This window comes from Oryzias latipes, chromosome 15 (genome assembly GCF_053564925.1).
Source record: "Oryzias latipes strain Hd-rR chromosome 15, Olatipes_Hd-rR_3.1".
Taxonomy (NCBI): domain Eukaryota; kingdom Metazoa; phylum Chordata; class Actinopteri; order Beloniformes; family Adrianichthyidae; genus Oryzias; species Oryzias latipes.
In genome coordinates, this window is record NC_136251.1 from 25554701 (window position 1) to 25576314 (window position 21614).

Here is a 21614-nt window from a genome sequence, read left to right on the forward strand (position 1 = left end):
TCCCTCCAAATTCCAAGGAAGGATGAAGCAGAGTGTCTGACCCTCAGAGCAGAGAAGTTTAAATACAGCCACCTTTCCACATCACCCATCATCCTCCCCTCCTCTGTTTTTCATACACTCCCTCCATACGGTAAGCTTGACAGTCACTTCCCAGTAAGAAGGAAGCAGTGGGAGTGAACAGCACGCCCCCTCACTGTGATTCAACACATAATAGTTTCTGAGGAAAACCATCTGACTTTGCCCTGCCCCTTGTTCCCATAAAGTAAGCAGGGGAAAGGCTGTTTTTTTTACTCGAGGCACCAGGAATTCCCCCTGAGGCCACAAACAGCTGTCGAGATGAGAGATGATGACGAATTGGGCACGCTGGAAGTTTGCCAAATGTTTTCTCAAACCGAAACCAATTTTGGGTTGATTTTCTAGATGTAAGACTGAAACAAAGTTTAGTAATACAGTACGATTACATCCTAAGCTATTGGAAATTCTGTGAGGAAATGCACAGTCATGTTTGAACCGCTGATAATGTTTCCTAATGGTGCTTCTGACGATTGTTGAATATTATCAGAGGAACAATGGTCTGCTCTGTTAATGTTGAGGTTGACTTTTCTTGATCATCCTTTGGGGATTCATTGCGCCATACTAAAAAAGAAAGAAGAAAAAAACAACAACTCTTAAAACAACTTTATTTGACCTCCCATCAAGAGTTAAGTACCACTGAGGCATGACTGTGCTCATAACTACATGAGAACGTAGGACCAAAGGGGTAAAAGAGCAGTTTCTGTACACACAAGAAAGCTTCCCCAAATAGCTGCATTGTTAAGTGACCTGATTAAAGATTTCCTCATCCTCTTTTCCCTCCACAATTCAAGTACAACAAACTAGTCCGGACTTGATTCTTCCTCAGAAAAATCCCTGTTAGAAAAATTCAGTGCATTTCCTTGATCCAGAAGTGAAAGGGGAATCCACATCGAGTTAAAAAAATAACCGTTTAGTTCCTGTCTGTGCCCCAATTCTAGTATTTACATCCTCCTGAATATATGTGGGGAATATTTATTTTGGAATGGAGCCTTTATAATGTTGTCATCATAGAATAAGAGGGACAGAGACTCCTCAGATTCTCACCACGTATGTTCACGGACCCCAGAATCTACTTTCATACTACTTCCTTAGGTAAGCAGGATAAGTTGCAATTGACATTTTGCGCTGGACTTCAGAAACAAGCCCGGCTTTCATGCTGCCGTTTGAAGACTGGGGAAAACACACGAAAAGGTCACTGAGCCCATTTCCTTTCTTACCTCCCCATGCGCTGAAAGACCTGTAACAGTCCCTTTCAACAGCACTTTGGTTCCAAACAGAGATGTTCAAATGTCGGTACAGGAAGTGAAAGATGGTGTACGCAATGAGATAACACAAAAGTAGATGACACTGCAAAATTTAATCGGGAAGTTCCTTTTTTTTTATTCCAAAATTTCATTTTAGAACAAACTATTTTTATGTAAACAGAAATGAGTAAATCCCTGTTAATCTGTTTTTTTTAAGCGCAGCACTACTACGTGTCTCTGGAGTCCTTCTTCTCCGTCCCATAAGCGATCCAGGGAGAAGACCTCCTTCTCTTTCACGAAGGTCTCAAACAGATGAAGTCCACCGCCAACACCAAAGTAGTGGGATTTAGTGGCGAGGTAGACCTGGCCATTTGATGCCAGCAGCTTCTGCAGGGCTTCGTGCAGAGCGGGGTAGTAGGCAGTGTTGTAGATGGTTTCTGAGGTGAAAATGATGTCAAACTTTGGCTGTGGTTCTTTCTTCAGAATCAACGGAAGAAATGTCTTCCAGTTCCCAGAGAAGAAGTGACACCTCCTCATTAATGTGTGTTGAGACATGTCTGTAGCTCTTTTCTTAGGAGGTGGTTTGAAAATTTCGTCTTCTTTTTCACAACCATGTTTATCTTGAATTTCTACTGTTCTCTTCCTGTTGTTGTCGCCCTCCCAGTCCCCTTCCTCATCTTCTTGGCAGTTTAGGATGACGTTTGGCACCGTCAGCTGTTCTATGACTGTACTGTTGTAATCTTGGAAGTGGACCTGGCTTGCTCCTCTCTTCAGAGCCAGTATTCCTAAAAGCCCAGCACCACAGCCCAAATCCAAAACGGTCTTGTCCCTGAAGGTTTCTCCATTCTTCTCGATCTGCTCCAGGAGGTCATATGTGCACTCCCACACCTTCAGGCCTCCTTCGTACACTCCTGAGATGAGATCGGAATTCTGCTCTTTGCTGCAGGACAGGATTTTCTCTGTGTCCTCTCGTTCTGAGACGGTTTTCTCAAAAACCGTCTCGTTGAGGAAGAGCAGAGAGGGAAGCGTTCCGACGGTAACCGTTTCGAAGACAGAATCGGTGAGAAGGAGCTGCGGGTTGGACGGTGGAAAGTGCTCTTTGGCCTCTTTTACTGAATCCTCCAGACTTGTATTGTCTTCAATCTGCAAACACAGAGCAGCAGGCATTGTCAGGGAACACATTCCTTTAGTTAAGAAGGTATCTGATGGCTACAGTTGATATATTACTTGGAAGTGAACAAGCTAAAACATTCACCGAACTTCCCGCTTTCTGGCAAAGCCACCATCACCTGAGGGCTAAATTACCATCAAAATCAGGAATGGAAAAAGCAGCGTTTGATGAACCACTCCTTTTAGGATTCTTCCTTAAAACTCTGACCTACATGATTCGATTTTTAGCGGTCTGAGCCATCCAGAGAAAAGATATGTGCTGTTAGAACTTATTGTTCACAAATGTGGCATCATTTAAATTAAAAATCGCGTTGTAACATCATCCTTTCATAGAAATCTAGTCACAATTTACTGGTATTATTATTATTTTAATCTCTGCAGTGGTTTTCTATTTGGAGCTTTGTGACTAATGAAGTTTCTGACTGCGTTCTCAACTTCCAACATATGACCATGTCAGTCATGGGATTTACTGTGCAACTTAAAAGACCATCTGCACGTCATGTGTGTCACTCCCACAGGAAGACGAAACTAAAGTTCTTTGTCTGTTGCATTACTGTCACTCAAAAGAAACTCATCTGATCCACCGTTGATACTGATGAACTCTAGTTTCACTATGACTATCCATCCTTAGGCAATTCTCACTACTTTTACCACACAACGAATGTATAAATCAAAGATTAGATTAATCAATACTTTCTTTTGGCAGAAGAGAGAAGTCGTTTAGTTAATTTAGGAAATAAAAGCAAACACCAGCATACTGGAAACTTGGTCTAACTTAAAGTTTAAGTACCATTAGCTGTCACACCCCTAAGTGTGTGAAATTTGTTCTCTGCATGTGACGTATTTGGGGGAGTGGTGAGCAGCAGACACAGCCGCGCTCAGGAACCATTTGGTGGATTAACCCCCCAATTCAACCCCTTAATGTTGCGTACCAAGCAGGGAGACATTGGGTCCCATTTATAGAGTCTCTTTAGAGAGGACTCCAGTCACAGGGCGGACACTCTACCACAAGGCCGCTGAACTACCGGTAGTTGTGTCACACTTCAACTATTTTGTAAGGTTAGCGAGCATGTAATGCACTGGCAACCTGCCCAGATTGTCTCCTAGCTTTGCACAATTATGGTTTAGAAAGTGTCAAGCAGATTTGAGTGAATAACAAAGGAACGAGACGACAGAGGGAATAAAACTAATTGCAGGCTAAAACGGTTTCAGTTTGTTCGTTTCATTGTTCCCTTCAGAAAAACGATTAACGATAGTCTGTTACATCTTAATTGTAATGTCTTAATTGGACAAAACTACAAATTGTTAATATAGTTAAAAAATACAATGGCGATTCATAAAATCTATCAGTTTTAATTGTTGTAGTTGTTAGTTTAAACATGTGTTTACTTAAGCTAACTTAGATTTTTTTTTTGATTAATGCCTCCAACAGATCAGTGCGTGGATGCAGAACAACTTTCTCCAGCTAAACTCAAACAAGACCGAAGTTATTATTTTTGGCCCACAGAAACAAAGAGAAAGAGTCAGTAGCTACCTTCATTCTCTGTCTCTTAAACCCTCAAATCAAGTCAGAAACCTAGGGGTAATCATGGACTCTGACCTGAACTTTAACAGCCATATCAAGTCAGTAACATCAGCGGCATTTTACCATCTGAAAAACATTGCCAAAATCAAAAACATAGTGTCAAAACCAGACCTGGAGATACTTATCCATGCATTTGTCTCCAGTAGGTTAGACTACTGTAACGGCCTGCTCACCGGCCTCTCCAAACGAGCTGTAAAACAGCTTCAGTACATCCAGAATGCTGCTGCTCGAGTCCTGACCAGAACCAGGAAGTATGATCACATTAGTCCTGTGCTCAGGTCTCTGCACTGGCTCCCTGTACCTCAAAGAATAGACTTCAAAGCAGCTCTGCTTGTGTACAAGTCTCTCCATGGCCGAGCACCAAAGTACATCTCTGACATGTTAGTGCCATATGAACCATCTCGTACTCTGAGGACCTCAGGGGCCGGCCTCCTGTTGATTCCCAGAGTCAGAACTAAACAAGGGGAATCAGCGTTTCAATATTCTGCAGCTAAAATCTGGAACAGCCTCCCTGAAGTCGTAAGACAGGCCTCTTCTGTGTTCATGTTCAAATCTAGACTTAAAACATTTCTGTTTAGCCGTGTATATGACTGAAAGGTCCTATCTGCACTTTTCTTTCCTTTCCTTCCTTTATTTTTAAATCATTTTTCAAATTTTTTCTTTTCCTTTAAAGTAAATTTTACGTTGATTTCAATGATGTATTGTGATTTTAATGCATTTTTCTGTTTTGTGAAGCACCTTGAATTACTTTGTGTACGAATTGTGCTATACAAATAAACTTGCCTTGCCTTGCCTTGCCTTGCCTTGCCTTGATTACTCAAAGATATGCTTCCTATATTCTAGATGTTATATTATCTTCATTTTCCATTTTTGATTAAGTAATTTATTGGTTCATTTCAAGCATTAATATAATGGAATAATACAAAAAACAGGTATATAAAGCATATTCAGAAATTGAGCAATATATTGATTCGAAATAATCAAATGTAGACGTTAATATAATTACTTATAAACAGAAACAGACATATTTGCAGTTGTGCATACAGAACACACAGTCACATTAAATATGATGATTATCAAATAAAGTCAAATAGAAGTTGACTTATTGCTGGGATTCGAGGAAAGGGTGTGGGAAAAAGCAAATTTACACACCGAAATTTCTATAGTTACTTAATAATTTTTTTTTTTAAATAATTAAATACAGATACATTAACAATTTCCGCTAAGGTCGATTCGATAAACACTATTTTAAACTCCAGCGATGTAAAAAAAAAACTATTTGTTTTTCTATGTAATTTTCCCCAATGAAAATTAAAAGCTTCAAAGTCTAAAAACAAATATCAATATTCACATTTTCTTAAAATATGACTTGGCAAGTGTCAGCAGGTTTGGTTTTACGGCTGCAGAGCACCAGAGTATACGGCGCACATGCAACATAACTTTAAGCTGTTGTTACTCACGTGCTCAGCTTTTCCACTTGTTTTTTCTTCCTGGAGTTCCTTCTCATCAAAGTCAACAGAAGCTGCTGGGTCTCCTGGAACGTTGAAATTAAAACAAAACGACATTTCGACTGAATTCAATCAAATGCGGCTAGCTAAGGTTGGTAGCACTTGCATAACCCCGCCAGAGGAAAGAGCAGCGTCATAGAGCCCCCTCGTGGAGGAACTTCAGATCTCACAATTCAAAAAACTTTTATTCTTGTATTCTTTTCAGTGGTTTTATATTTTATCCGGCATATATTTTATCCGGCATATATTTTATTAGAAAAAATATTGAGGAGAAAAATAGACACGAGCGTTTCTCTTAAACAATAAAAAAAAATCAGTATTGACATAGTAATGCTTTATTCGTACTCAGTTTACCACAATGCCTCTCTCTGGAAATGTGGCGCATGCGTATAAAGTCGAGCTCGGGATTTTGATCTAACTGTCGCAGGTCTGTTGTCTGCGGCTGGTCCTTGTAAATAATAGCAGTGATGACGATTTAGACTTTGTTTCCTAGCATGTCGACGAGAAAAAGTGGCGACGGCGGTGTTGTTGTCTCTATAAATCGGTGAGTAGAAAAGAAGGAAAAACGGGAAAACGTTGTTTTTAGATGCACCTATCATGAGCTTAGCGCGGAGTGATAACCGTCTGTGGCATGCAGACAATGGGGCATTAACTAAGCTTACAGCTATGTATGTCATGTGTGGACTAATGACTGTTTTGAACGGGTTTTAGTTATGTTAGTTACAGCTGCTTTGCAGTTTCCTTTTTTTAAGTTCCAAGGGAATTATGTTGCTGTGATAGCCAGCTCCTGTGGACACCACTGCCCTGCACCTTAGACAGAAGAGCGAACTCCACCCGGACTCCACCCTGCAGGGAATGCAGCAGAACAAGACCTTTTGATTCACTTAGACGGAGACAAGTGGAGTAATCTGCAGTTAAAATAAAATCAGCCTTTCCTCAAGAAATGGTTCTCTAATATTTACTTAAATATTTAGTTGCTGAAAAATAAAAGATGAAAATAAGAAAAATAAGGATTTTGCATAAACAAGTCTTTCACTTCTATACGCAAATGTGAAAGCTCTATTCTGGACTTTTACTTATATATTTTTTACAGAAGCATTATTAAAAACACATTTCTTGCACTGAAGATATAAAATTAAGTCCAAACAAAGTCTCTACCACATGACATGTATTTGCAGTCCAAGTTATTAATCTAATTGACTTAAATAATTATTAAATTGATTTCAATATGAAATACATCAGTTTTGGAAAATACCATTTGGATTGAGGAACGTTTGGTTTATTTTACTATAACGTAAAAATGACCAAGCGGCGTCACACGGACAACATGCATGTGATCAAGCCATCATTATAGTCCAATTTGTGGAAACACTTTGAATTAACCGTACAGTTTGGTTCTAAGAATGTTCCATTTGTATTATTTTTATGTGGAAAAGCAACAGTGGGCTGAACTCTGGGAAGCTAAAATGTGATTTGCCACTAATTGTTGTACACTTGATTATTTTGCAAGAAATACGAGGAATCTGGAAAACTTCACCTGCACTGTTCAGTACCCAGGTATCTATCTCTGAGTCTATATGGTTGATTTTGTTTTTTTTTTGTTTTTTTTGGTTAAAGATTTCCTGGATTGATTTTAGATCAGTGAATTGGATCATTCGATATGAACCAATATCAACTGAATCAGGAACCACAAATTATGTTACAAATCAAACTGTTAAAATGAATCTTTACACCCATGCTATTGAGTAATGATGATCAGACTTCTCTCATCTTTCTCTTGGGAAATTTTGCAGAAACTGTGACTGTTAAATATAATTTTGCCCCGGTGTAACTTGTTACTATCGCTTCTTTTAAACATGTGTGTGTGACTCCGATCGCTTTTTAAAAAACTTTATACTGTTGTTCATCACGCACCTTTCATATTTCTAATGTCCCTTTAGGCTCAGATATTTCCCACCAAACCAGATTAAAAATGGAAGCGTTGAAATGAGTTTGAGTGAATGAATTTCGTGTTTATAGCCTGTCTGCCTCTTTGTGCATGTGTGTAGCTTTTTTACAGGTGGCTGCTCACTAGCAATGCAGCATGTGGTGCTGTACCAGCTCTTTGGTTTACCTGCGGCGAAGCATCCGTCTGAGGTTATGCAGCAGGCGAGGAAGGAGCAGACTGCCTTTGTGGATTAGGGAAACGTGGGCTTACATGAGGCTGCTGCTCCAGTCGCTTTACTTCAACTCGCTCACGGACTCCGATGTAGTTTTTGACTGCGTTTTTGAGCCAGTGTTTCTGACTGTGGATTATATCACCCGCTGGTTTGGCACTGTAAGTGTGTAAATATACCATAAAGTCATCGTGGCTTCCTTTTTTTGTTGTTGACACATTTTCATCCTAATTAACTGTAGCTAATTTCTCTTAAATTCCCAGAGAAACTATTTCAACGTACAGATGCTGCTCTTCTATGTTTGACAATTCTCCCTTTTGTCTCCAAGGTGTTTGTTTGTCTGGTGGTGATCCTGACCAGCTCCGTCGTGGTCATCGCTTACGCAATCCTCCTGCCTCTCGTCCTCAACACCTACTCCCCTGCGTGGATTGTTTGGCATCTTTGTTACGGACACTGGAACCTCATCATGATCGCGTTTCATTACTACAAAGCTGCAAAGACCTCCCCTGGATATCCACCCACGGTGAAACATCAGCTCTCCTTGTTTGCTGAGCCGCAGATAGAACTGCTTTTATTCATCTGTGGTGTCTTTCAGGAAAAAAACGACAGACCCTTTGTGGCGGTTTGCAAGAAGTGCATTATACCTAAACCTGCGCGAACTCACCACTGTGGCATCTGCAACAGGTCTGTCATCTCAAATGTCGCAATGCAATTTGGCTCTTGAAAGGAAGCTTTGTCATCTTGAACGTTTGCTTTAGGGTTTGCTCAGATTCAAACTGCAACTCCCTCATTTGTGGCGATTGTCAGCTAAATCTCTCCTGCCTTTCAGCACAAAAGATGGAATGAGTGAAAGAACTCCTCCAGGATCCATTTGGTTTTTACATCCAGTCAAACCAGATGGACACATCACTTTCAAAAGTTAAGGGAGGTGCTGCTTAGCAACACTCACTTTCCTGAAATTCTGATTCAGTTGGGCTTTGGTCGAAGCCACCAAATTTTTCTTTAAGATAATTTTTCCACAAAATGTTGAAATATGAACTTCTGATTGATAATTTTAAACTCGCCTATTAAGAAATATGTTAAAGACCCTTTATGATGAAAATTGTGTGATGGGAGGACAAATGTAAAAAGAAAAAAGCCTAAAATTTCATTGCTGAGTATTTTTTTAGTCACGTTGTTGTGAGTCAGCAGCAGAGGAAAAAAAAGGCAGTTAAAAAAATAAAAAAGGTTATTCTTGACGTAGGAAATACACTGGGCGAGTCACAAACTTCTATGTTTGAGCTCTTAACAAAGAGGAGGGGAATGGGGGCGGGGTTGCTCTGCGCCTTAGTCCCGCCAACAAGTCAGAGGGAAATTTCTAATGAACTACTGTTGCTCTGCAGATACTTTATTCCAGAAAACGATTTTTATTTTGGGCTAAAAAGGGCGTACTGAAAAGAGCATTTGGAACGCTTTGAAAAGAGATGAAAAGATGCTCATTGGGTCTTTAACCATGACGGCAAAACTAATGCTGTTTTTTTTTTTTTTCAGGTGCATCCTAAAAATGGACCATCACTGCCGTATCCTTTTTTTTGTTGAATGACCTGGAACAGGTGGTTGTAGTAAGAACTTGATGGTGGGAAAACGTCTGACTCCTGCAGGAAAAATACATTAAAAACTAAAATGAGGGAGTGTTCCTTAAGTCATGTTCTCAGCCTGGCTGAATAATTGCATCGGCCATTTTAACCACCGCTACTTCTTCTCCTTCTGCCTCTTCATGACCCTGGGTTGTGTCTACTGTAGCATCAGCGGCAGAAACCTGTTTCTTGATGCGTACCATGCTCTCGAGGTGAGACGGTTGAACTCTCTGTTTCTGTTGGTGGATTAGATATTTCATTTATTCTCTCCACCCCTTTCTTTGTCTTGTCACTTCAGCGCTTCAAGCATACGGATTTGGAAAAACCAGGGATTCCCGTAACAGGGATGGGACCGCTCATAGGGCTTCTCCCTTCTGGTCAGGTACTGGATTATCCTATTACGGTAACAATACTTACATGTGTGTGTGTTAATACATCAACATTTTTTTTTGTTTTTTTTTTTTGTCAAGACTATCTACCAGACGCCGGCACCTCCCTACACCTTTAGAGATAAGATGATTCATAAAAGTATCGTCTACATGTGGGTGCTCACCAGGTAAAGCCTGCATTTCATGTTATTGCTTGTCGTGCATAACATTTGAGAGCCAGTTTAGCTCGTGCTGGTTTGCAGCGCCTTCCGTCCGTGAAACCCGGGTTCGACTCCAGGCTGCTCCCTGTTCCCTTCTCTACCTCTGCCGGTTCCAAGCCCGGTTTGAGAAGGTTGCGTCAGGAAGGGCATCCGGCGTAAAACATTGCCAAAATTTACCATGCGACTTGTTCGCTGTGGCGACCCCTGATGGGAGAAGCCGAAAGTGGAAGCTTGTCGTGCATAACATTTGTTTTTACCAAAACAAAGCACGACATTCTTTTGGAGTCCATAGTGTCAAAAAATGTTTGGCGATGAATCGACTCAAAGCTCCATGCCTGCGGATTTTGACGTCTCCTGATATATGAAATGTTGGGGAAAAAATAGAAAGTTTATCATCTACTTTCGTCATCAGAAACTTTGACTTTAGTTTCCACTAACCTGTCGGTTTCGTGTTAGTGACATGTAATGTGCTTTGTTCTATCAGCACAGTGGGAGTGGCCCTGGGAGCTTTAACTGTTTGGCATGCGGTTCTCATATCCAGAGGCGAGACGTGCATTGAGAGACACATCAACAAAAAGGAAACGAATCGATTGGCAAAACTGGGAAAGGTGAGAAACGGATACATGCAAGTAAAAGATAATTTCAGGAATTGTTTTCAAAAAAAGTCATATAAGGCATATATTGAACTAAAAAAAAAATGGTACCACTTTTTTATTTGAATTTTTTTTTCTTTTTAATTTGGACGTTTTTTAGTATTTAAAGTTTTAAATTTAAAGGAGGATGGAGGTGAAAAATCTAATTTTCAAGGGGTTCCTATATTCCAGTTACTTACAAGCATTGACAGCAAAGCAAAAGCCAAAAAACAAAGTATGTACAATATATACTTTGATTTTTAGTATCACTTAAAGATACTATAAAGATAACGATATGGAGAACATATATGAAGAAAATTAAACTCAAAATCGCATTTGAGTTTTTTTATTTTAATTCAAATCGTTGTGAGTCAGAAAACAGCATATTTGTTTTGTAAAAAATACATTGGGCTCCCTGCTCTGCTCCATTCTGATGTATCCACTTGTAGACAAATAGATCCATGTACGTCTTTGTTTTTCCCGTCTGAGCTGACATCTGGCTCTAAACTGTATGGCTGGATAACTCCAATATTGCTCACCATTTTTGTTGCACCAGTAATGTTAGGTTGGGGGTGTGAGGGACTGTAAGCAAGTGGGAGTGTAAACAGAGAACTCTCAGTAATTTTAAGCGGAAGGGTTGTCTCCCCCATAACTCTGAGGAGAATTTCCAATGAACTTAGGCCACTATATCCTAGAAAGCTTTTGGAATTTTTGGCTAAAACGGCATAATCCTAATTACAAGACCACTGAGAACATTTTATAAAATGGCTCATAAGATGATCAGAGTGGGATTTTAAAAGCACAGATGGCAAAGTAAAAAAGAATCAAAAGGAAAGAAAAACGATACATTCTGATTCAAAGTATGACTTAACAGATTGACATATGCGTACATTCACACACAAACATGCCGACTATTGATATTTACCCAAACTCTCCCTCAAATGACAGCTCACAGGACAAAAACGTTCAAAATACAAAGCAAAATTCATTTCAAATTGAAAATGAATTAGAAACATTGGCAAGCATGTTTCAGATGAGTTGGAAAAAGCTAAATCCAATAACAACACAATATGAAGTGGAATCCTTGATTCATTGAGGTTTCTCATCACAAAACAGTCATTTTTTTCTTCTTTCTTTCTCTTTTCTGCCAGGTATACAAAAACCCATTTAACTATAGTGGGCTGAACAACTGGAAAATCTTTTTGGGGGTGGAGAAAAGAAGGTTTGTTTTTGCACCTTTTCCTGATATCCATTGGGACACTTCCGCATCGCTGTGATCAGCGCTGCCCTGCATCTCCACTAACCTGGACTTTGTTTTCCTTTCAGCCACTGGGTGACTCGCGTCCTCCTTCCTTCTGGACATTCCCCACATGGAGATGGGTTAACATGGGACACCTTCCCAGTTCATAAGGATGTGATACCTGTATGATTGTCTAAATTGTCAGACATCATACTTGTTATCCCGTATACCTCCTTTACCTCTAGGACTGTTTTATTAAGCAGTGGGGGTAAATAATATCAGAGAGGTAGAAGGCCATAAATGCTTTATTGTAAGTTTGACTTATCAAAACCAACTGGTTGTACTTGACTTTAAGCATTGCAATGCCATAGCTATGGATTTAATATTTTTATACAAAAAAGACACAGATTAAGTTATTTGTTAAATGCAGATTTTGTAATATCTTAATGTTTCTCAAGCAAATTTGTTTTAAGTCCAAACTGAGTGAAATATTGTACACTGTTCATGTCAAAGTCCATCCGCCCTGCCTGCACATTTGCACACTCCAGTCCTCAAACTTTCAAACCTTTGGGAAAAAAAATAAACTTTGTCTTGAAAATATGTGTTTGTGTTCTTTTTTTGCACTTCTTAGTCAATAAAGTGCGGTATTTAAATTGTTGTATCACAGCATTTTTTTATTTTTACACATTAATTTCTTTAAAAATATGGCTTTAAATGATAAACCCTTAAATAAAAATGGTTTGATTTTTTTAAGACGCCACATGTCAAACAGAATTTCTTTAGCCGCAGGGCTGCTGCCACACAGTAAACAGGTAACCAGGTGGATTGAGTCATGCATTTTTAGTCAAAACAATATTAAAAATGAAAAACAAATTAAGATCATCAGTCAGGAATTTAGAATTTATGGTGGAATATTTTTATGTACAAAAGAATTCTTCATGGGTACAAGTAGTGATCCGCATCTGGATAAAATCCTTGCTACTTTGAGGGTTAAGGTAAGTCATAAATTAAAAACTATTGTCTTCAGTCAGTCTTAATTTATATTTATACATCTATATATTTTAACAAGTTTCTCACATTATTCTCCAGCAGGTGTCAGTGTTTGACCTTCTAAAGTCATGAGTAGAACCAAAAGCTTTTTTTTAAATATTTTTTGCTTTTTTTATTATTTTTCTAAATGGTACTGATGCATGGTTCTGTGGTGATACATTTTTATTGATGCAATGTCTTAACATTTTTGGTTTAGATTTTAATCAAAATAGTCGGTTTAGTTAGATTTTTTTATTCAGTCCTGACTGTCTAATCTACTTCACTTTTAATAGACTAGATAAAAAAAGCTGGATTTCATCAAATTTGATATCACTCTCATATATAACCAATTTACATTAAAGCTATGGTAATTCTAGACTTTGAGAGGTCAATTTAGAAATGTACAGTGTGAGACTTAATGATTGTGTTTCTGTTTTTCAGAGACTCTCAGCCCAGTTTACTAAAGAAAAGCCATAAATCAAGTGTGTGTCTGTTTAGTAATTTACTTTAATTTTTACATTTAATTAATTAATTTTCAGATTTATTTGTATTGTTTTGTATTTTTTATATATATATTTTTTTCTTGCATACATCCAGACAGGTGCAAACCCATGATGCTCTTCTTCTGTCATCCAGATTGTGTCTCTTACTTACACAAAGCCTTCTTTTGTTCTGTGTGCAAACCTCTTCTTCAGACTTTTCAAAGCTGCAGCTCTTGAACATTAAATATAACATAAAATAATCAAATGTACTATTTCTTATTCTTTACACTAAATAAGCTGCAGTTTTGGGCCAAAACATTTCCAAAATCAAGTGCTTGCAAGTACAGCAAACTGATCAAATTTCCATTTTTGATTTATACTTGCTCCGAAACCACATCATGACATGAATTTTCATTTATTTCTTGTTTTGGCGGTCATTTTTTATGCCAGCTACATTCTATAGAAAGTCTCAACTCTCAAAAATGTCAGTAGAGTTTGGGAGAAATGATCTAAAATTCTCTGTTCTTCGCTTTGCCTGGTTTTCTTATGGGTAACATAAGTGCATACTGACATTTTTCCTCAGAGATATCAAATTAAAACAATGCAGTTTCGTAAAAATCATAATCCAAAGTCATATTTTGCTATTGGTGTTTCATGAGCAAAATGAATAATTGCATTTTACTCAAAGCATCACAAACTTTTTGGTCAATTGTAATATTTGCTTCCAAAAACTTCACATTAAAATGTGTGTGTTTGTTAAAGCATGTCAGTTCTCATTGTATATATTAAGCAAAAACCGTAATTGTCTTTGCGCGTCCGCGTGAGGATTTAACCGTAAAGTTTAGATAAAACGCGCGTAAGGTTTATCTGTGACGCCTGACGAGGGGCGGCCGGTTTGACGGTGCTTTTTTAGAAAGGCGGGTCGCTTTTTACCAAGAAAACGGTCGTTAGTCGTTTCATCTCCATATGGTCCTCTGTTCTGTGTCATTTGAGTGAGAAGAGAGTAGTTTTTTTTTCCCCCAAAAGGAGCTGCGGGAATAGGTGAGAGTTTCTGTTGGATCATGATCATGCAGATTATCAGACGTTCAGACAGTTTTCTCATTGTGTGTCTGTCTTCCTGTAGGCTGTGCCTCTAGTCTGGATTTGGAAGCTCCTAAAAACTGATTTTGCACTCTTTTCGGATGTGGCAAGCAAACTGTAGAAGGATGCACAATCTAGCAGACTGGATTTCTGGTAGGTGACGGTTGGTTAACATATTTCATTTTAATAATTCCAAATGGTGTTGAGACTTAAAGTATTTGGATTTTTACGCACAACCGTGCGTAAAACTCCAAATACTTCAAACATATCCAAATGACACGCAATTCTTGTGTTGGTACCTATATATTGTTAAGTAATATCAGAGAATAGAGTGCGTGAGAAGCATGCTGCCATCAGCTGGCGCTACACGTGACACAAACATTAGAGCAGCTCTGGGCTGACCTCTCCGGGATGAGAAGTGCTGAGCTGTCATTGCTCTCCGATGATGCTTTTTTTCCCCTGCAGGATACCCTTTCTTTAGCCTTTTAACTCTAAATTGCATTTGCATATAAAATGATTTATATGTCGAATTTGATTCAGTCTGGATGCTGTTTTTCTGCCTCTCTTGGCATGTAGACACCGTGATGGGAGGCTGCGTGGGGAGGAGCAGTGTGGATGGGCAGGGGAGGGCCCCAGGATCTATGAGAGGGAAAAAACGTGGAGGTAAGAAGCTGAAACCTCAATATAGAGTGTCCCGAGGAGCACCGTAATCCTCTGTTTCCTGGCATGTAATTTTATGGGATGGAGATAAGTCAAAATCGCAATGGGACAATGTGTTCTGAGTTTAAAAACACTCTTTAAAACCCCATCTGGCCTCTTTCATGCTGGTAAATGAATATATTATTTTATTAAAGATTTATATATCTCAATAATATACAATCAATACAGTAATTATAATCATAACAGTAACAGAAATTATAGATTTGGACAGAAATTGTCAATTTACTAAGCAACTTTCCAGCATTCTGGTAAACTTGAAAAAAAAAAAACTGGATAGTACCAAAGTTGACTTCTGTGTGAGTCCTTGGGCAAGACCCAAAGCACTACTGCTCAACTATGTAGCCACAAGGGGGCCCAAGTCTGGGTCCCCCTGTGCCAGTCCCCAGTGGGGATCAAATACAGGATTTTGTGAGGAAGAAATCTCTCTGTGTGAATCAGTGAAAGCCTATTCCCTTCAAGGGGCGATCCTTGAAGAGATATGCTGAACGGTGGAACATTACTATTGTCAGAGGATAAACCTTTTTAGAAAAATTATTTTACAAAACTATTCACTGTCAGTAGTCTGTCTAAAAAAAAAAGGAAAAACTTCATAAGCCTCTTTGTCATCTCCAGCTTCTAAAGCACAGAGGTAGAGGGATAATAGTTTGGGTTTAAGTTCCAAATAGCTGCAAATATGTTGCTTTTAGGGATCAAGATGAATCAATTTATTACAAAAATGTGTCATTCCAATCTACCAATGTGACACAATCATTAAAAATGGAAAATAAAAATATGCTACTACATGATTTTGATCCATACTTTAAAAATGCAGGATAGATGTGTCAGTGGTTGAAGGTTTATGGCTTTTGTGTAACTTCTGGAGTCTTTTGACTTGAATGTAATTGCAAATCTGTGAGTCTGTATTGATAATTCTACCATTCAAAGGGTTTTTGGGGTTTTGCATAAAATGTCAAGAACATGCATCTGCTGTGTTCAATGAGTTCAAAGTGATGGACAAATAGCGATAAAAGAAAGTTCCTTTTGAAGATGAGTTCCATTAGTAACCTCCTGCACAGAAGTCAATCTTGGTCTTCATTGTGCAGGTGTTGAATGTCTCAAGGATTACAGCCAAGTTATGTATCTAAGCTGACCTGATCTGACAGGAGGGCTTATATAAATACTGTTCGGCTCCCTCCTCCTGAATAAGTGCTGGTCGGGACTTGGAATTAGGCATCGGTTACGGCAAGCTTTCATTTGTGAGACTGCTCGCTGGCTCTATCTTTGTGGATCCACTACACAGCATCAATGCTTTGAAAAAGAGACAGGGATTTACAGTGAAAGTGATACACTTGGTTGACATAAATGATCAGCTGTAGGAATAATATTATATGAGTTCTTATAATAAACCTCTGTAATGATCGAGTTATCAAAATAACAAGATTTTTATGTTCCCAGAATTACAGTGGCTTCCCCCTGTGCATGACCTAACAAGAGTTTAGAGTCTGGTAACAGCTTGAGTACGTTGTCTTTGTGTATTTCCGTCCAGTCTTTTAATAGAGCTGATAGGATTAGACCTCTTGTGTAAGGAGGCTGCAGTCTGGCAAGGACACTCTTGTCTATACATTGAACTTGTTCCTCTGAAGTGCTCTCATGGTATTTTAAGGTGGTGGGTTTGTTATTAGAAAGGATAAATCTGGAGAAGGTGTTGTCATTTTTAAGCAACTAGGGAAGTATCAAAACACCTTTGGGTTCTGAGCTTGAACTTTTTCATTGTGCTTTTCTTGTGGCGCGCAGACCCAGCTGTTCTTTGCGATTGCTTTTTGCAAACCTTTTTTGAAGGACTTTTGATGTTTGGAAGTTTGATTTTCCACAAATCTTTGAGCTATGGGAGTGCCTAACTCCAGGGAATACCATTACTACCATGCTCCAAGCGCACCTTTTAAGATCATAGTAAAAAGTAAGTACAACCTTTCTGGTGTGGAGAGATTTGTGGCACTTATATGTGTCGTTTATGTATGGATTTCATAGAATTTTTAACAGTTTATCTCATGCACGTCTGACTTGTTCTTGCTGGTTTCAAGTATGGGATTATGGGGTTACTAAAATGTGTGTACCTCTTGTTTAAAATAAATCACTATAAACCAAGAAAATGACTCAATTAGACGACTAAAACCGATTCCTCTGACTGCTTTACAAACAAACTATTTTTAACATTTATATTTTATATTGACAGACTTAAATACATAACTTTGTCGAGACAAGCTGATTTTTTTTTACCTCTCCAATTGTCCATGGCATTAAAAAATAAAAGTAGTGCCCTGAAAGTACAAGAAGAAATTCAGTAAAAAAATTATTCTAATCAAGGCTGCATTTAGTGGGTCATTAGACAGTTAACAGGTTTATTAATAGTCAATTTAATAATTTTGAGTAACAGCCTCAATTCTGATAGCTAAAAATGAAATAGTTTAAGTTTAGTCTTTATTAATATTTGATACGTTAAGTTTATTGTATTATAAAGACGCACAAGACAACACACCTACAGGTTTCATTTAGTTGCATATTTTTATTCATTTTAAAATGTTTTCATTTATATTTCATAAAAAAGTTATTTTTGTTTTGAAAGTCTTTGGCAGTTTAATCTTAGATTCCAAATGGTGGAGTTTACAGGTAAGGATATAATTTAACAACCTAAAAAGTGCAATTATTTATTTTCTATAAGCTACATCAGTTGACTGGTGGAGTGTGATCAATTAGTTGATTAAAAACCTTTACTTAGATTGTTTGCTTAATAAACTAATGTTTAAAAATTCCAAAAATGTTATTGTTTTTTACAGTTGAAATTACAACAAATCACAGATTGTTATAAAGAATGCTAGAAAAACACCAAAACAAGACAAAAATATTCAAATCATTTAAGAATTGTATAATCTAGACCAGCTCAAATCTTTCTAATAAAAAATACATCAGCACCAATTAATTTATAATTACCTAATAGATGTCAAAAACATGTGAAAAAAAGTTTTTTTGGTGTAAGTCCCTGTATGTAAAAAAGAGCAAGTCTTATTAGTAAAAGGTAAACTAACAAATGAGAGTAGTAAAGAACAATAAAACCATGACTTCCAACATATGTATTCAGTTTTTAAACTCTGTTTTAACCTTTTTATTTTTATTTTCAAACAACAGTTATTAAAAGAATGTATGCCATACCATGGGGTGCATTTGCGGAAAGATTAAGCATGTTTCTGTTTGTAAAAGAAGAACAGTCAACCAATGATAATTCCTTCATTCATTCATTCATTCATTCATTCATTCATTCATTCATTCATTCATTCATTCATTCATTCATTCATTCATCAATCATTCAATCATTCATTCATTAATTTATTCATTAATGAACGATAATGAATGAATGATAATGAATGAAAAACGATATTTCAGACAAATGTGGAAAAGTGGAAGACAACTTGTTAGAATTGGTTAGCTCAAGAACTTTCTAGAAACTGTAGAAAAAATTATTTTTTTGATTTTTTTTGCCATTTTGCTTAAAGCAGTTTGTAAAATGTGGTACTAGTGAATTTCTTTAAAAAAAAATTTAAATAAAGACTTGAACTAACAGGTAAACTAGTAACTAGGAGTAGCTAGGACATGTAAGTCCAGTTCAAGTGGAATTTTTTATTTAGAAGATCAAGGCCATTCAACCCAGAAGTCTAAATGAAAGTGAATTTTTGGAGCTCACAATCTTATTTAACAAATAATAAATTAATTGTGAACAAAAAAAAATTAAAAGTCCTGATGTTCTGGAGTGATTATTGAAAGTTGCTGATTATGAAGCTTAAGCTTGATCAAAAACGCAAGACTTCTGTCATCTCGTGTAAAAAATGTGCTAAATATTTTTGATAAAAATTCCTTAACTTCAGAATTGAATGGTTTTAAAACAAGGGATCTTCAACATTTAAGTATGCAAAGGATGTTGCAGATAAAAGCTTTTGCAAAAAAAGGTGAAAAAAATAAACTTTTCTGCCAGTTTTTTCCATTGGAAACTTGGATTTTTGATTCCAATTGATGCTCTTGTCCTTTTTTCTTTTTTGTAGTGTTGTTTCTTCTTATTGGTTAAAAACCGCTCATCTCTCCAACCAATGTGATAGTGCCAGACTGCATAAATCCTGTTATGTGGAACCAGATTACTGACCTCATAATCCGCTGATGGGTGTGTGTGTTTGTGTGTTTGTGTGTGTCCATGCACATGCAGACTGAGTTTCCAGCCACCGCAGCAGCACACAGCTATAAAAAAAATCATTTTTGTGTTCTCTATTATCCTTCTTTTGGAGAACTGCTACCATTTTTAATTCTTGCAAACTCCTGAAGGAAAAGAAATCCCAAAACAGTTCGAGTTGAAAAATATAAAGATGAACTTAGATCTCTTTGTTTTTACATTACACGACAGAAAGTTATTGATTTTTTGAGGTTTTCATCTTTAATAATTGCTTAATATTACTGTTGTTTTTTTTTTCAAATACATAGCTTGGAATGAGCTTCATTTGCTCTGCCCTTGTTTGTTTTCCATAGCTCGCAATGAGCCTCTCAAGAAGGAGTGTCCTAAATGGAAGAGTGAGTACCCGATGACAGAAGGACAGCTCAGGAGCAAGAGGGACGAGTTTTGGGATACAGCTCCAGCCTTCGATGGACGGAAAGAGATTTGGGATGCCCTCAGAGCTGCTGCTCTGGCTGTGGAGTGCAATGACCTGGAGCTGGCACAGGCAATAGTGGATGGAGCCTGCATTACGCTGCCACACGGTAAGAAACCACAGTTTGACATTTTGACATCATCTAAATTGTGTCCCCTGAAAGCCAAGTTGCCTACATGCACAGTCCACAGTAATCAGTTTAGCAAAGAAAACATTTGCAGAATCACAAGCAAGAATTGTCCAGAGATTACTGCTGTGAGGGTTGCATAACACACAGAGCTGCTTTGACCACTGCAGATGGATTGATGCATGCAGAGCCAGGACAGTAAAAAGCACCGTCCCAACATGGAACAGTGCTTTTGTTTTAAACTACTTTAATGTTTCAAACGTGGATTAAAAAGTCACTGGTTTGTTACCTCACTATGTAAATATAAAATATTAAAAAAATATTTTAACCAATTTACTTATTTTTCATTATTTTTTGGGTGTACTGCTCTTTGTGTTTCGACATATGAAAAAGTTCTATGTACATAAAGTTTGTTTTGATTCCATATGATTTGGAATCCAATTTTTGTCTGCAGGTTCTCTCACAGAAAGCTACGATGAACTTGGCAATCGTTATCAGCTCCCGGCCTACACCTTAGCTCCACCAATTAATCTCATCACTGAGACGTCCAGCGACTGCAAAGTGTCTGATTGCACACAAAAACAAGCTCAGGCCTCACCATGCAGAGAGGACTTCCAGTTGCGGGTGCGATTATCGACAGGTAAGCTGCCAAAAAAAAACAAAAAACCTTGTCTCCTTGTTGCAGTATTTTAGCAATATATATCATCTACAATGGGTCTGTTTTTTTTAGGAAAAGACGTGCGTCTCACAGCAAGCATGGCAGATTCTATTGCCGAACTGAAGAAGCAGCTGGAAGAACGGGAGGACATAGAAGTGACCCGTCAAAGGTGGTTCTTCTCCGGGAAGCTGCTCACTGACAAGACTCGACTCCAAGATGCAAAGATTCAGAAAGATTTTGTCGTCCAAGTAATCGTGAACATTAACCCATCTGTCATAACTAATTGAGGGGAAAAGAAATTTTTAAGGAAAGTAATTATTTAAATCACGGAACAATGAGCCAGATGGGGCTGCAGGGATAGGAGTAGGGCCTGACATGAGTATCCAGCTTCTAATGCACTGGAATTTTGTGTACAATTGTATATAAATATATAAGTTATTGCTTTTATATCGGTCCTTTTTGTATTTATCCTTTTCTTTTTTCCCAAATGAAGTAAAATTATTGAAAAGCGCTGAAACACAAGGGTAGCCCTAAAAATGTTCATCCCAGCATCTGTTTCTTTGTGAAGCTCTGTTTTTGACATGGGTTCTTCTCTTCCTCATTACTGTTGCTTTGCGGTGAATGAAACACTTTGCCTAGGGCTCCAATTAAGGACACTTTTTTTCCTTTTTTGAAAAGTAGAAAGTAATCAACTTTTTACTATAAAATATTTTTTTTGTTTATTTAAAGTACTGTGTACAACACCTAATAACAATGAAGACATGGAACATGATGAAAGCACCTTTCTGAAAGTGCTTTATAAAAATAACGTTTGATTGATTGATTCTAAAGGGAATCAAAATGTGAAAAACAATTAGTAGTTTCATGTAAAATAAGCTGTTTTCTGGATTCAAATAAATCTTCAAAACTGTTAATTGCTGTTGTGATTTTCTTTATCGATGTCTTGGTGAGCTTAAATATCCACACAACAATTTAGAAAGATGATTCTTAAAGCAAATGCACCGTTACCAGTATGTTCATGCTCGTTTGTGATGCCAAA

The 21614-nt window shown here is 37.7% G+C and overlaps 3 protein-coding genes across 5 annotated transcripts; 2 read left to right on the top strand and 1 right to left on the bottom strand.

Moving 5' to 3' along the window:
• Window positions 1-1430: 1430 nt before the first annotated feature.
• Window positions 1431-5743, bottom strand: mettl18 (methyltransferase 18, RPL3 N3-histidine). The gene is made up of 2 exons (XM_011484485.4): window positions 5535-5743; window positions 1431-2462 (listed from the first exon to the last, which is right to left on the bottom strand). Exons 1-2 carry the CDS (start codon window positions 5637-5639, stop codon window positions 1518-1520), a joined length of 1050 nt encoding a protein of 349 aa, XP_011482787.1. The 5' UTR covers window positions 5640-5743; the 3' UTR covers window positions 1431-1517.
• A 194-nt stretch (window positions 5744-5937) lies between these two features.
• On the top strand, window positions 5938-12413 carry zdhhc16a (zDHHC palmitoyltransferase 16a). Of its 2 annotated transcripts, XM_023963239.2 has the most exons (12): window positions 5938-6126; window positions 7093-7139; window positions 7631-7899; window positions 8067-8261; window positions 8334-8422; window positions 9269-9297; window positions 9433-9566; window positions 9653-9736; window positions 9825-9910; window positions 10428-10551; window positions 11727-11797; window positions 11902-12413. In XM_023963239.2, the coding sequence occupies exons 3-12, from the start codon at window positions 7666-7668 to the stop codon at window positions 12002-12004; spliced, it is 1149 nt and encodes a 382-aa protein (XP_023819007.1). In that variant the 5' UTR covers window positions 5938-6126; window positions 7093-7139; window positions 7631-7665; the 3' UTR covers window positions 12005-12413. The 2 variants fall into 2 exon arrangements, with proteins under 2 accessions (XP_023819007.1, XP_023819008.1); XM_023963240.2 differs by lacking the exon at window positions 7093-7139 and having other exon boundaries at window positions 5986-6126.
• A 1797-nt stretch (window positions 12414-14210) lies between these two features.
• On the top strand, window positions 14211-21489 carry ubtd1a (ubiquitin domain containing 1a). Of its 2 annotated transcripts, XM_004077162.5 has the most exons (6): window positions 14211-14367; window positions 14450-14559; window positions 14983-15069; window positions 19672-19899; window positions 20372-20557; window positions 20648-21489. In XM_004077162.5, exons 2-6 carry the CDS (start codon window positions 14508-14510, stop codon window positions 20860-20862), a joined length of 768 nt encoding a protein of 255 aa, XP_004077210.2. In that variant the 5' UTR covers window positions 14211-14367; window positions 14450-14507; the 3' UTR covers window positions 20863-21489. The 2 variants fall into 2 exon arrangements, with proteins under 2 accessions (XP_004077210.2, XP_011482789.1); XM_011484487.4 differs by lacking the exons at window positions 14211-14367; window positions 14450-14559; window positions 14983-15069 and adding an exon at window positions 16651-17062.
• Window positions 21490-21614: the final 125 nt, after the last annotated feature.

Coding starts and splice junctions, on each gene's coding strand:
- mettl18 (XM_011484485.4), bottom strand. CDS start 5,639: ATGTCGTTTTGTTTTAATTTCAACGTTCCAGGAGACCCAGCAGCTTCT. Junction 2,463..5,534: donor CAAGTGGAAAAGCTGAGCAC/GTGAGTAACAAC, acceptor CTGTGTTTGCAG/ATTGAAGACAATACAAGTCT.
- zdhhc16a (XM_023963239.2), top strand. CDS start 7,666: ATGTGGTGCTGTACCAGCTCTTTGGTTTACCTGCGGCGAAGCATCCGT. Junction 7,900..8,066: donor TCACCCGCTGGTTTGGCACT/GTAAGTGTGTAA, acceptor TTTGTCTCCAAG/GTGTTTGTTTGTCTGGTGGT. Junction 9,911..10,427: donor TACATGTGGGTGCTCACCAG/GTAAAGCCTGCA, acceptor TTGTTCTATCAG/CACAGTGGGAGTGGCCCTGG.
- ubtd1a (XM_004077162.5), top strand. CDS start 14,508: ATGTGGCAAGCAAACTGTAGAAGGATGCACAATCTAGCAGACTGGATT. Junction 14,560..14,982: donor TCTAGCAGACTGGATTTCTG/GTAGGTGACGGT, acceptor CTTGGCATGTAG/ACACCGTGATGGGAGGCTGC. Junction 20,558..20,647: donor GCGGGTGCGATTATCGACAG/GTAAGCTGCCAA, acceptor TGTTTTTTTTAG/GAAAAGACGTGCGTCTCACA.